This window comes from Rosa rugosa, chromosome 3, assembly GCF_958449725.1.
Source record: "Rosa rugosa chromosome 3, drRosRugo1.1, whole genome shotgun sequence".
Lineage (NCBI taxonomy): Eukaryota > Viridiplantae > Streptophyta > Magnoliopsida > Rosales > Rosaceae > Rosa > Rosa rugosa.
The window spans coordinates 27,566,509-27,582,041 of NC_084822.1; the positions used below are offsets into that span (position 1 = coordinate 27,566,509).

General features: G+C 39.5%; 1 protein-coding gene across 1 annotated transcript; it reads right to left on the reverse strand.

Moving 5' to 3' along the window:
* Positions 1-2,142: 2,142 nt before the first annotated feature.
* Positions 2,143-5,729, reverse strand: LOC133740492 (probable F-actin-capping protein subunit beta). The gene is made up of 8 exons (XM_062168442.1): positions 5,441-5,729; positions 5,263-5,333; positions 4,720-4,833; positions 4,450-4,532; positions 4,276-4,349; positions 4,002-4,121; positions 2,634-2,729; positions 2,143-2,447 (listed from the first exon to the last, which is right to left on the reverse strand). The coding sequence occupies exons 1-8, from the start codon at positions 5,567-5,569 to the stop codon at positions 2,367-2,369; spliced, it is 768 nt and encodes a 255-aa protein (XP_062024426.1). The 5' UTR covers positions 5,570-5,729; the 3' UTR covers positions 2,143-2,366.
* Positions 5,730-15,533: the final 9,804 nt, after the last annotated feature.

The window sequence follows — 15,533 nt, forward strand, 5'->3', positions numbered from 1 at the left end:
GCTTTTCCGGCCAAATCGTTGAAAACTAAGGGCACCAGCGTGACAAGGGGGAGGAGGCGACCCTGTGGTGGCCGGCTTTCTGCCGGGTGATGGCCGGACGGCGGCCAATCGAAGGGAAGAAGAATTTCCCGAAGGAGAAAGAGGGAAAAATCGGGGGAGAGGAGAGAGAAAGGTGGGTTTCCGGTTTTGGAAACCTACCACAGTAAATTTCCTTATATATATAATTTTCTTACCATGAACAGTAACTTTCTTAAATCACTCATAACTTTCGCATACGAACTCTGATTTAGGTGTATCACATGTCCACGGACTCGGTTTAACGTCCTCTACGACTTTTAAGAAGGAAGTTTTCTCAAATTTTGGACCGATCAAAAAGTCAACTTTTAGGGCCACTAAAATACAGAATTAGAGTAAAAAGTGAGAGTAGTTGTCATTTACCGTCCAAATGACTAGTAAACGGGTAAGTGAAAATACGGGATGTTACAATGATCCTTCTTTGACGTCTCCTGGCTTCCACAGGTCTTTTGGTATCATCAGGACTCCACATGCCAATAGGTTTCCTAGTCCAATAAGGACTTCTTCCATGAAATGTTTCTAGATGTTTCCAGAATCTTCTCGAGCAATCTTTGTTCAACAGGACTCTTTGTGACACTAGGTTTCCTTATCTGACTTGAATTGGGACTCCTGATTCAAGTAGAACTCCAAATTTCTGCGACTTAAGAGTTTGAGTCCAAGTGAGCTTCTGATTCCTACTCCAACTGGGATTCCTTTTCCTAGTAGGATTTAGAGAACTTCCATTTCTTTATTTCTCTTCATTTCTGCACCACTTGTGCCTTGCTTTAGTCATTTCTGGTCTTTGAGACTCCATTTAGCTCCTAAAGTATCTCCACGAACATAATGTACCTACAAAACACTAACTAAGTTAATATGATCAAGTTAAAGGAAATAACTTAGCAAAATATAGGGATTTAGACATTATAAACGTCGCATTTTATACTCCTATCATCTTGTAGGGTTAAGTTATATGCATTTTTGTGCATCTGTTTAGGTGAATAGAAATAGCTTATGACGCTGTTGTTTTTAGTTTGCATTTCAAATATTAATATTTTGTTGTATCTTTGTTCGTGTAGAATTCTTCCCTTTTGCATTTGCAGTATTAGATTCTAAAAATCATGTGAGTTTGGGTAGTGAAGCCTCTATTTACCAAGAGATTATCCGACCGACCAAGAAATGGTGAAATGAAATCTAGTGCTGAAGGTGGCAAAATATGCCTATGGTTAGTGTAGTGTGGTAGAGCTTCACAACAAGAACATCAATGGTGGCCATTTGAAAAATGACAGTATCATTACAACATTGACAGTAGCTTGCTAATAGATTTTCACAACTACGGTAGTGACTTTGTACAACTATGAAAGTAGATTTTAAATAGTTATATCATTGTTGAACCCCGCATACTTTTTGTAACATTGAATCTGTTTGCTTTACCAATTGCAGTAGCATTTTTATTTTGGTAGTATCGTTTACATATCCATAGTTTTGTTAGTCTCTGAGAATAACTTTCTTAGTCTCTGGAAGCAGTTTTTGTTCTGCTTGGTAGTAGCTTACAAGATTGATAACTAGCTTTTGGCGTTGGTGAGAGTAATAGCTTTTGGTATTGATGACAGTAGTTTTTGTGACCGTGCCAAAAATCTCATCGGAGTAACTTTTGTGACCTCGCCAGAGGTAACCGGAAAGTTCACCAAAGACCCTCACCTAAGGTTGCCAAAGACCTCGTCGGAGAGGGGAGGGAATGATTGCTGACTTTTCTCTAGTAGCATTTCCATAAATATATTAATTTAATTTTTTATATCCAAAATTAATTAATTTTTTTAATCTTGAGGAAAAAAAAAATAATAATATAACATTCAACAATGGCCTTATATGATGACAACTAATATTATTAAGGATGTCCTTGTTGAGGATGGGTGTACTGTACCAACTAAAGATGCTCTTAGGTTCAATCCACTAAGCAACACCAACTAGTTAAATAGTTATGAAATGGTCTGAAAAATTGAAAATAGAAGATACATTCATTTAGGCATCATTCTAGGGAGTATATTGCATTCCTCATGGCCAGAAAAAAAAATGCTTTACACAACACAATGAAGAATGAAAAATCCATGAGGTGCTTTCAATTGACAAACCAGACATCTCAACTGTGAAGTAGCAGAGTGACTCTAAGATACCAAATACAAAGGGAAGAACATTTCAGAAAGTATAACATACCAAGTACACACAAACAAAAATATTGCTAATCACACTGTCAAGCAAATATGAGAAGAAGCATATGGTGGTCTCTCTATTGCGATAGGCCATAGAATGCCACCTCAGCTGTCAGGCAGTCTCATCACAACTTCAGCTGGTGGTCTTAGAGTGCAAACCATTTCTTTCGTCTTCCCAAAGTAAACCTGCGATATAGATCGTAAATAATAGAATTTCAAAATTCCAACCAACTGCACAACTTTTTACCTCCCAATTGCATGGCTAAAGTGGCAAAAGAACTTGCACAATAGTTCACTACTTTTGAAATATTGTTTTTGACTGTATAATGGGAATGTAGAGAGTTGAAATACACACAAAAGAAACCACAGTACCTGATCCAGTGAGTTTCGCAGCTTACTCTCCATTTCTTCTATCATTTTTCCCATATTACACAGATGGCCTTCTTGAACTGAGAGCCGCATGTTCATCTACAAAGCCAAACGGAGAAACTACTCATGATATCCCACCCAGGATATACTACAAATAGGCATATGCAAGCAAAGCATTTTATCTATTTATTTTTCTCTTCAGAAGATGGGAACCTTATCACTTCGAACTCAGCAAAAATCACAAACTGTCCAGAAGAAGTTGATGCGTGACAAACAAGATACCATACCTATAAAATGATGCAAAGCATACAACTCAAAAACTAGCTAACAAAGTAGCTAGTTAAATGATCTCATGCATCCGAAGCATGGAAAACCAATAGTTTGTTAAGGAAACCAATCATGTGCTGTACTTAAACCTTATCAGCCACACTACTGTGACAGTATAATACAACTAATATTATGAATCTATCCAAGTCACATAAATGAAGGAAAAAGAAAAGAAAGTTTTATATTAGCTTTCCTTTCAAAGCATTTTCGAACATGTTTTGGCATTTTGATTCCACTTTCTTCCGAATAACCAAGACAGAGTAAAAGCATTGATAAAACATGGGTTCCTAGTAATGCTTTTGGAATACATGTCACGAAATCATACAACTGCACAAGTCTTTTCCGCAACTGCTTCAGGTCCTCAATAGGAGTATATTCTCTACAGCTTATCTTCAATAATTATATTCTTTCCTTTCTCACTACTTCCCCCCTGGTTAAATTCTATCCCACCGTCTTCCCTTTCCCCGACCTTCCATGTTAGTGCATCTTCAAGGTCCTTAGTCTTTACTGATATGACCAATAGATCTTACAAGCTACATGTGCAGAAGAAAAATCCAACCGCTTATTATTTCTTTTGGGTTGGGGGAGAGGTTTCTAAAACTCTGCTTTTTATTTCTACATCATGCACTTCATGGGATGGGTGGGAAGAGAAGAATGACATCTGCTATCTTGCGGCCGCCAAGATTTTGCAGCACTGTGATTGGTGTAGATTAAGTTCTATCTCTCAAAAATATCAAAAAAGACTCACTATAGCATTAAACTAAAGTCCATTTGCAACTACAAACAGAGCAGCAGTTTCCCGGATAAACAATGCCTTCTCTGAGGAACACTTTTACAACTTACAAGCTCAAGCCCAACAGAAATTCAGATGGAAGACATACTAATTGCCATTGCATAAATAATGGAAAACTCAGACCCAATGCATCAAGATAAATTTTCTTCAATATATATCAAAATAACGTAAAAAGTAAAATGAAAGGAGAGCTCTGGCACTGCAGTGAGCAAGGTATGCAATTATTAGTTGAAATAGAATCATATATTTACCTGTCTTCTAATTGATCCAGACAAACTGAATGTGCCAGATGACTCATTATCGGTAGTCAAAGATAGCATTACAGTGCTGGTTAAACGGTAATTGGTTGTTCCTTCCTCCTCTGGACCCACCTATGTAAAACCCAAAGATCCACACTGGATAAGTCAGTAGACAAACATTCTCACATAAAAATATAGTAATAAGTGTGAAAGGAGAGAGAGGTGTGATCGCATGAATGTCCTCACCAAAGATCGATATTTTTCCACTATGGAGAATGGACTTTACCTCAATAACATGTATAGCATCCCATGCCCCCTCCTGCAGATAACCTCTCCGACCTTGCCCAGTCTTGGAGCCATCTTCATTCTCAAAAATAATAAAAAAAATCAGCTAGTATGTATAAAAAAATAAAAATTAAAGTAGCTTTGAAACTGATTTGAGATGGTTCAGGTACTATACCTTTCTTTATTAAAAAGCAGCCTACGAAGCCTTCATTATCATCCTCCCACATATAAACTGACGAAATGCCACCCTCATAATACCTACCAAATTACCCGTCAATCAAGCAAGTAAATCTTCAGAACGAAGCAAATAAATGATCTATACAGGCTAGAGATTCTAGTTTTCTTTGAAAATTAGATAACAGAAAAAAAGAACCAATTAAAAAGTGGTCTTTATTGATACAATTGAATTAATAAAAACAAGAACGAAGTAAGTAAAGGACCTCACTGGTCACGATAAACGGCAAAGATGTCGTTTGCTTCAATTTCAAGTTGCCTCAACTCCGCAGATGGGAGGCTGCCATCTTCCAACGGTGGATGATATACATTTGACCAAGGTGATCTACATACAAATACAGTAATATGAAAAAGAAAAGAAACAAGGTCAGCAGAGACTATGATTGATACTCACAGAACAAAAAAAAAACAAAAAATTAATTGAAAAGAGCTAGCTTCTTTAACGAATATCGAATGCTTTACGCAAAAAGTGAAAATGAAGCAATTAGAAAACCAGTGGCTTTGAAGAACTCCTGAAGTGACAGAACTCCAATTCAGTGAAATCGTTCGGTGTGTAAATCTAATAATTGAAAAAGATGACATATATAGTTCCATTTCTCGAATCTGTCAAATCTAATCATGTAAACAAAGTCAAACTGAAAATCAAAATTAAAGGCCAGATCTGTTATCAGACTGTGACTGGTAAATAGTAAATGCATTTCGGATAGGCGAATCGAACAAGTGTGAAATCGATGCTCGGCAGTGTTGATTTCACCTGTAGGAGTCTGCATCTCTATTGTATTCGCACAAAATGAACTCCTTGCCGTACTCGGCATCGCACAAAACCTGTTTACGCCACACAATTTCAATTGGAAAAGCGAAGAACCCTAACTGAAAATTCAATTCAATTCAATTCGATTCAATTTCGTGGGAAAAGCAAAGGGAGGGAGGACCTGGAGTGGCTGATCGACTTGAGAGAGAAGATCAGAGGAGTGCTGGGGAAGAAGAGAGAGGAGCGCGGAGAGAGCGGTGTCGATGTGCTTGGGAGGCATTCTTCGCATCAAACCCATCGCTGCTTCCATTTTCAATTTCTTCTTCTTCTTTTTTTTTTCTCTGTCTCGGTCTCAGTTATAACTGTCTGGATTGATTGATATTTATTCTCTGTATTTTAATTCATTCTCTCTGCTTGTTTGGGTTGGATATTTGACAACTCATTCTCACGACCAAAAGAGGCGCCTTGTTTTGTCTGATCCGAGTTTCCCTCGCGGGAACTGCTCCAATTTACACCTTTTCTTTTTATTATTTATTTATTTTAATCAAATCAGGGTGTCAATCCATTACAAATCGAAAGAAGCATATTATGTACCCGCCCTATGAAGAGTTCGTCAGAAATGAGTTACTGCTAAGATTCCTAAAACCCTAGAACCGTAAGTAAAGCCGCCTTTGATTTTATTTTCTTGATTTTATTCATATTTCTTTTTAAAAGCTCTACCGGCTGATACATCCTAGACAAATAATCTCTGATTTCATTGATTTTTCCAGTTTAGGGTTTTAATATGAATGGTTCGAATAATGGCGGTTTTTTTTTTTTTTTTTTTTCAATTCAAAAGTACAGTCTTTTGTTTTCACTCAATAAGTTCATTTCATTCGTGCATATCAAAAAAGCTTGTATGTCCACTATAAGTTTTATTGTAATAAAAGATTAAAGAAATCCATGAAAGTCATGATAAAGTTTGTCACTAGCAATTGCCATAACTTCATGGATTCTCAAGCTACACTTATGAAGTCATGGTGTAGAGATGATGGTCCGGGTACCAAAGATGTGTGTTTTCTACGTTGTGCTAGTCTACATGTGGAGAATTGGAGGAAGAAGAAGAAGAAGGAGAAAAGACTTCAAATTTGACCAAAAGCCTCTTCGAGTGTGGAGAAAGTTTGCTTAAATACTTCATTGGGTTTATTGGTAAAAAATTGAACTTCTACTCAAGATCCAAGGCTCAAAAACAAAGAGAAAAATGCGTAAATAAAAAGACAAAAACCTAATAAAAATTTGGTGACACTTTAATGTTTGAAAGACTTGAATAGAGCTTGTGTAAATGCCACTTTCATCATTAATGACTATACCCTGAGATTCAATTAGAAAATCGTTCAATTATTGGCTCAGATCACGGTCCCATTTGCTTAACTTTAAGCAAGAAAGAAAGGAAAAAAGCACGGTCGTTCAACTTTGAGGCTATGTGGCTCTCTCACAAGGCTATGGTTAATTCCATTTGGGCACAACGATTAAATGATAATTCCTTGCTAAATTTCATTACAATTACAGGTCAATTTGCTGCTCAAGCCCGCTCCTGGAGCAAGACTGTTTTCGGAAACATGTTCAGGAAATTAGAAGAACTGCATGAAAATAGTACTATTAACGCAGACGGATTGATAACTAGGTTTACCAGCAATAAACCTAAGCAAAAGGGTTCTGGAGTCCACCAGAGATAAAAGAGAATAATCTCAATTTTATTGATAATAAGATAAAAGATGCGTTCTGCAGCCTTAAGGCGGCTTATTTATAAGAAAATAAACCCTAGGGCGACTAACAATGAAACCCTAAAGCTCATGGGTAAAAACAAAAACAACCCGAAAATAACTAGGAAAACCAAAACACCGGAAAATAGAAAAATGCAGTTTTGAGGCCCTAAACGACCCCGAAAGCCCGAAAAAGGTCACAGGTCGTGGCAAAGCAACGAGTTTGATTGCTGGCGCGATTCCCTTTCCGGAAAGGTAAGGTGCGTCCCAAACGGACTCCGTGGAGCTGTTTCGCGTCTACTAGTCACTTTTCGTTTTCCTCCTTTAGCACGATCCAACTGTTCTTCAAATTGGGCTGCCATCTGTTCTGCATCAGTCTCCTCCACCTCCGAAGAACTCGACCCCGAGTTCTGTTCAGGATAAAGAGCCTCATCTTCACGAAACTCATGCAGATCAGCAACATTGAAAGTGTTAGAAATGCCCATCGAATCTGGAAGTGCAACAACATAAGCATTATCATTGATCTTCTTCACCACTTTAAAAGGACCATATTTTCTGGGCTTCAGCTTGTTATAGGTTGGTCAGGAAATCTCTCCTTCCTCAGGAACACCATCACGTCATCACCCTCTTGGAACACTTTTACTCTGCGATGTTTATCAGCTGCAGCTTTATACTTAGCATTAGTTGCGTCCAGCTTGGCCTTAACTTCGTCTCGAACAGCCTACACATCTCTAGCCATGCCCTCAGTAGCAACACTAACACCAGGAACCTTAGGAAGCTTTACCAAATCCACCACATGTCGAGGAACAGCAATATAAACTAATGAGAATGGGGACTTCCCTGTTGCACTATGTACATCACTGTTATAAGCAAACTCCACCTGTGGCAAAGCATAATCCCACTGTTTGGGCCTATCTCCACAAACACTCCGAACCATGTTACCCAAAGTTCGATTAGTAACCTCTGTATGTCCATCAGTTTGAGGATGAGCTGTGCTGCTACGGTTCAAGGTTGTTTCAAACATTCTCCACAACGTAAGCCAAAAGTGACTAAGGAATTTCGTGTCTCTATCAGAGGTGATGGACTTGGGCACTCCATGCAAACGAACCACCTCCCTGAAAAACAGTTTGGCTATATTGGACGCATCAGCAGTCTTCTTACAAGCTATAAAGTGCGCCATCTTAGAGAACCTATCAACTACCACAAACACAGAATCCACACCTCTTTGGGTACGGGGTAATCCCAGCACAAAATCCATAGCAAGGTCCTGCCAAATATCATCAGGAACAGGTAAAGGAAGATAAAGTCCTGTGTTTTGGGACTGACCCTTAGAAACCTGGCAGGTGTAGCACTTCCTCACGATAGTTCCTGCATCCTTTTTCAACTGTGGCCAGAAATACCTCTCCTCAAGGCTATCAATAGTTTTGTCTCGGCCCAAGTGTCCACTCAAACCCCCTCCATGCAGATCTCTAATCAGTTTCTCTCTCAATGAAGAACTAGGGATACATAGCCGATTGCCTTTGAATAAATATCCTTCATTCACATAAAAATCTGCAACTGCATTATTGCCACTGCACTTAGTCCAGATCTCCTTAAAATCAGTATCTTCCTCATACAACTCTTTCAAGAGCTCAAACCCCACAATCTCCTGGGCTAAAGTGACCAGCAAGGAAGCCCTCCTACTCAAAGCATCTGCCACCCTACTCAAATCAGTACCAGATTTATGTTGAATCACAAAAGGGAATTTCTGCAGAAAACTCACCCACCTTGCATGCATCTTATTCACAGTTTTCTGACTGTTAAGGTACTTCAAGGCTTGATGATCCGTGAACAGTACGAATTCTCTCTGAATCAGGTAGTGCTCCCATTGCCTCAATGCTCGGAACACTGCATAAAATTCTTGATCATAAGTACTCCACTTCTGACGAGCTTCACTCAGCTTTTCACTAAAGAATGCTACTGGTTTCTTCTCTTGTGACAATACAGCACCTACTCCCACGCCACTAGCATCACATTCAACCTCAAAAACCTTATCAAAATTAGGAAGAGCGAGAACTGGTGCAGTACAAATTTTCTCCTTGATCAAGGCAAAACTCTTCTCTTGTTCCTCCCCCCACTGGAATTTGCCTTTCTTCAAACATTCAGTAATAGGGGCAGTAATGGTACTGAAATTCTTCACAAACCTCCTGTAGAAGGTAGCTAAACCATGAAAGCTCCGCACCTCAGAAGCTGTTTTTGGAGCTGGCCATTCTCTTATAGCTCGTACCTTCTCTTCATCAACCTGAATGCCTTCTTCTCCAACCACAAATCCCAGAAATAATAACTTGCTGGTGCAGAATGTACACTTTTTCAGGTTGATGTACAGTTTATTCTCCTGTAAAGCTCCCAAAACCTGCTTCAAGTGTACCAGATGTTCTTCTTTGGTCCTGCTATATATCAGTATATCATCAAAATACACCACTACAAAGGAACCAATAAAAGGACGAAGAACCTGGTTCATAAGCCTCATAAAGGTGCTGGGTGCATTAGACAACCCGAATGGCATAACCATCCACTCGTACAAGCCATCCTTGCTCTTAAAAGCTGTCTTCCATTCATCTCCTGGCTTGATTCGAATCTGGTGGTATCCACTACGAAGGTCTATCTTGGTAAACACTTTGGAACCCTCTAGCTCATCAAGCATGTCTTCCAAACGAGGAATAGGAAACCTGTACTTCACAGTTATCTTATTAATGGCCCTGCTATCAACACACATCCGCCATTGATTGCCCTTCTTAGGAACAAGGAGGACTGGAACTGCACAAGGACTCATACTCTCTCGAATGAACCCTTTCTTCAACAAGTCTTCAATCTGTTATCTCAGAATCTCATTCTCCTTGGGACTTATTCGGTAATGTGGCAGATTGGGCAAGCTAGCTCCAGGCACCAAATCAATCTGATGCTGAATGTCTCTCATAGGTGGTAACTCGTTGGGCAACTCATCCGCGATCAACTCTTCAAACTCTCCCAACATATTCTGCACTTCCTTAGGAATCACCACCTCTTCCTTTTCTGCAGCCAACAAACCCTTAATCACCACTGGACAGAAAACCTCAGATTCTTTAAAGGCCTCCTCCATCTCAAATTCACTGCTAGACAAGGTCAGAAAACTCTCCCCTTTCTTTCCACCAGATTTCTCAAATTGACACACAGGAGCCATAGCAATTTTATAGTTATTCCACATAAACAACATCACATTATCCCTGCCTTTATACGTCACATCCACATCAAATTGCCAAGGTCGTCCAAACAAAATATGACAAGCATCCATATCAATAATGTCGCACATAACTTCATCTTTATAATGCTTACCAATGGACACCGGTACTTTGCAGGATTCAACAACTCGAACTTGTGGACCTTTCTTGACACCCTCGAGGGAATAATGTGCATCATGAGGCTGCGTAGGTAACTGCAAATACTCCACCAGTTTCTTGGCTACAAAATTTTCGCAGCTTCCATTATCCACAATTAAATTGCACACTTTGTTATTAATGGAACAAAGGGACCTGAAAATATTGCGTCGCTACCCCTCCTCTTTAGGACATAATAGTACCCGCTGCAACACAATATTAACCTTTTCAGGGGACTCCTCCTCCGCAAACTCAGCCCCATCATAATTGCCATCTCTTCCAACTTCTTCTTCATCCTCATCATAATCATCTATAAGGGCAGTTCTCCTCTCAGGGCATACTTTAGATCTATGACCAGGCTTGTTGCATCGATAACAAATTTCTGTTGTAGGCCTAGCATAAGGATTATTAAGCCTCTGGTTCGGGGCCCTGTTTTGAGCACCACTAGAACTGCCAGCCCCTTTAAAAGGAGGATTGGAAGCCCTAAAAGCACCTTCTGTTTTCTGCAGTATGGTTTTACCCTTGTCAGTCGAGGCGTTTGCTAAATCTGTGCTCCTTTGGTAGTTATATCTCTGGAAAGAAGAAGCTCGTGAAGGCTTCTCTAACAACTCTGCCTTCAATGCTAGGTTTGAAGCTTCTGCCATAATATGAACAGTTCGTAACCCAATTTTGTCCTGAATGGAAGGCTTCAGCCCACTGACATAGCGAGCCACCTTCTGGCCTTCAGTTTCTCCTAGTTCATTACGCTCTGAGTAGCGTAAGAACTCAGCGGTGTAATCAGCCACTGTCCTAGTTCCCTGGACACATTCAATATACAACCTGTACAGAATCTGCTCATAATCTTCCAGCAAGAACCTCTCCATCATCAGCTGCTTCATTCTTCGCCATGTCTTAACACCCTGCTTCCTCTGCTTCTTTGGAGTGTTCTGCAATTTATCCCACCAAACTGCAGCAATACTCTTCAATCTCCATGCAACATGCTTAACCTGCTTGTGTTCAGGAACTTCCATAATCTCAAAGAACCTGTCCACCTGAAGCTGCCAATCTAGATAATCTTCTACACCCAAGTTGCCCGAAAAGAAAGGAATTTCGGCCTTGACTTTGTAATCTTGGTCAGCTTGTCCTTGTGGTTCATATTGCACAACCTCTTCTTCAGACTCAGATTCTGAAGTATGAACAACAACCTCTCTACGTGGAGCCCTAACTCGCTGGCCTCCTCCCCTACCTCTATTCTGATCGTTGTTGTTGTGGTTATTCCTCTCTCCCAACAACCCACGAATTTCTCCAATCTGCTGGTCCATCCGATTGGTCTGCTGGTCCATCCGATTGTTCATGGTGTTGATGGCAGCGGTAAACGCTGCTGTGAAAGCTTCTATATCTGATTTTGTAACTTCACCCAGTGCTACCAAGGTAAATAGGAGAGACAGGGAAGACCTGCTCTGATACCACCTGACGCAGACGGATTGATAACTAGGTTTACCAGCAATAAACCTAAGCAAAAGGGTTATGGAGTCCACCAGAGATAAAAGAGAATAATCTCAATTTTATTGATAATAAGATAAAAGATGCGTTCTGCAGCCTTAAGGCGGCTTATTTATAAGAAAATAAACCCTAGGGCGACTAACAATGAAACCCTAAAGCCCATGGGTAAAAACAAAAACAACCCGAAAATAACTAGGAAAACCAAAACACCGGAAAATAGAAAAATGCAGTTTTGAGACCTTAAATGACCCCGAAAGCCCGAAAAAGGTCACAGGTCATGGCAAAGCGATGAGTTTGATTTCTGGCGCGATTCCCTTTCCGGAAAGGTAAGGTGCGTCCCAAACGGACGTGGAGCTGTTTCGCGTCTACTAGTCACTTTTCGTTTTCCTCCTTTAGCACGATCCAACTGTTCTTCAAATTGGGCTGTCATCTGTTCTGCATCAACTATGATACAACAGCAACTAATGAACGACCCCATTTCAGTCTATTTAAAGGAGAAGGATTGGCAGAACAGGCAGGAACTCATGCAACTCTATAGCAATGAGGAAATTTTTTGGGCTCAAAGATTCAAAGCAAACTGGCTCAAACTTGGTGATAGAAACACCAAGTTTTTTCAATTACAAGCAAATGTCTGGAAGAAATCCAACTACATTGCCAAACTGGAGGACCATTCTGGAAACTGGGCAACTTTTGAATAAGATATTACCAATATTCTTGTTCAGGACTTTAAGAAGAGATTTCAGCTTGATACTGCTCCAAATGTTAACTCCATTCATGATTTTCTTTCAGTTATTAATCCCTACATTGATGATAATGATAATATGCTACTTTTACAACAGGTCACAGATGAAGAAATACTTGATGCTGTCAAATCAATTGGAGCTCTTAAAGCACTAAGACCAGATGGCCTACACGCATCTTTTTACCAGAACTGTTGGGAAGAAGTAAAAGGTACCTTAATTCCTATTATACAAAATGTCTTTAGTGATAGTAACTCTTTACATCTCATTAACCACACCAACATAGCACTTATCCCCAAAATTGAAAACCCAAAAAAGGTGAACGATTTCAGACCGATTAGTCTGTGCAATGTTTCTTACAAAATTCTGACTAAAATTCTGATTACAAGGCTCAGACCACTTTTACAAAAATGCATATCCAGAAACCAAGGGGCTTTTGCTCCTGGAAGAGCCATACAGGATAATATCCTCATTGCTCATGAGCTTTTCTCTGACTTCCAAAAAAAGAAAGGCAGTACAGGAGCCCTGGCAATTAAGCTTAATCTAGAAAAGGCCTATGACTATATCAATTAGTCTTATGTAGAACTTTGCCTCAGGAAGTTTGGTTTTCATGATAATTGGATTAACCTAGTGATGAACTATATCTCTTCAGTTTCTTTTTCTATTCTTGTTAATGGCTCTTCTGTAGAACAGTTCAAACCAACTCGAGGCATTAGGCAGGGAGACCCTATCTCTCCCTATATTTTTATTCTTGCTATGGAACCTTTTATCAGACAGCTAAATAATCTGGCTAGCAACCACAAGTCTCAGGTAGGCTTATTGTCTTCCCCACTCGGATTTAGAATTTCTAACCTTATTTTTGCAGATGACTGTTGGATTTAGAATTTCTATTGTAAATATCATGTCCCGATATTCTGCTACCTCTGGACAAAAAATATAAATTATCACAAATCGTCCTTATACTTTTCCCCCAAGGTAAGTGCCATTCTAAAACTAGACATTGTTAATATTCTCCAAATTCAACAAAAATCCACTATTGAAAAATATTTTGGCATTCACAATGTGATCTTTTGGAAGGACCCTATTAATGCTAAAGAACTTCTCCTGAAAATCTCCAACAGATTAGCTGGCTAGAAAAAAGGCTCCCTTTCAAGAGCGGGTAGACTTACTCTTATTAAGCTAACCTTGCTGGTATGCCTAATCATGTGATGACCTGTTTTAGGTGTCCAAAGAAAGTAACCAATGAAATTGACAAATAAGCCAGATCCTTTTGTGGGGATCCGACATGAAATGTCCTCCTGTTGCTTGGGATCAAGTTTGCAGGCCTAAAGCTATAGTTGGCTTACGTGTGAGACCAACTGCATTTTTTTAACAATGCAGCTCTTGGAAAATTAGCCTGGAAAAATTATCAATGATCATGACAACAGGTGGGCTCAGATCATAGGAAGAAATACTTACTTAAGCTTCCTTCTTTCAGGCAAAAAAGAAGCAACAAAACTCCCTGGCTAGGAATGGTATTCTTGATGCAAGACAACTAATACTTAAGGGCATGCGATGGATCATAGGAAACAGAAAGGACATCAAGTTCTGTACCTTCAATTGGGTTCTTGATCACCCTTTACTGAACTAGGACAGACTACACTTAATCAACATTGAGGAAACAGTTAGTGACTACATCAGTAACAATACCTAGAATAAGAACAAATTGTCTTCTGCTCTAGACCCACCTATTGTTGATCAAATCCTTGGAATTCCTTTTCCGGTGATGGAGCAACAGGATGAGTACATCTAGGGTCCTGCCTCTCATGGTAAGTATACAATTAAATCTGCTACTGGGTTACAACTTTCTAATTTACAAAAACATGAGCAAATTGACCTTATAAATAAGCTTTGGAAACTGAACATCCAGCCAAAAGTTAAAATGTTTGGCTGGTTACTCCTAAGAGGAAGACTAAAAAACAGAGATAGGCTCTCTAGGTTTGGAATGATAAGTGACAACTCTTGTCCCCTTTGTCAAGAAGACAATGAAACAGCCAACCACCTGTTTGGCTATTGCAAGTTTGCTAAAGAAGTTTAAAATCTTGCTGGCATAGATTCCCCAGTCAACTAGGAAGAAGGCTATCTTAAAGTTTTTAAGGAGCTCTTTCTTTTACACCCTTTCGATGGTGAGCTGTTTGAAAAAAATCGTTACCATTGCTGGCAAATTTGGAAGGCTAGGAATGATGTTTTCCGAAATGCTTCTCCTAGCCTGGGAACAGTGACTGCAGCTGCTGCTACTATTATTCAAAATAATTCTAACCATCTTGTGTTCTCTAGTGCTGTGCTACCATCCCCTCATCCAAACTCAATTAGATGGCAGCCATCTTCGATCTAGAGACTCTGTCAAGATCAACTTTGACGGTTTCGTTTGCCAAGACTCTATTGCGGGAGGTTTTGTAATCAGAGACACTAATGGAAGACCTCTATTTGTAGCTACTCGACAAGTTGGTAAGACAATAGTACCAGTTGCTGAAGCCTTAGCCTTTCGCAACAGCTTGGATTATGCAAAAGCTAAAGGTTACAGAAGGACAAAGGTGGAGGGAGACTCAAAGCTCGTAATTGATGTTGTCAGTAATTGATGTTGTCAAAGGTGCTATTACTCCACCTTGGAGATTAATCACACTCATCAAGGACATTAAGAAGCTTGCTACTTATTTCCATTCAATCTCTTTTAAACATGTATTCAGAGAGGCTAATTTCGTAGCAGATGCAATAGCAAACTTAAGTCATCCGTTCAATAGCGATGTTTCATGGACCAATATGGTTCCTTTGGATGCCTCAAGGGCTTTGTTATTTGACAATGTAAACTCTGGTAGCCCTAGAGGGTTCAATATCTAATTTATTTTTCCTTTAAAAAAAAGAAAAAGATGTAAGTGAGT

What these genes read in the sequence shown, in the direction of transcription:
- LOC133740492 (XM_062168442.1), bottom strand. Translation starts at nt 5,569, where the DNA reads ATGGAAGCAGCGATGGGTTTGATGCGAAGAATGCCTCCCAAGCACATC. An exon ending in AGAGATGCAGACTCCTACAG is followed by an intron (nt 4,834 to 5,262) that starts GTGAAATCAACA and finishes ATTTGTATGTAG; the next exon opens with ATCACCTTGGTCAAATGTAT. An exon ending in TGCGAAACTCACTGGATCAG is followed by an intron (nt 2,448 to 2,633) that starts GTACTGTGGTTT and finishes TCTATATCGCAG; the next exon opens with GTTTACTTTGGGAAGACGAA.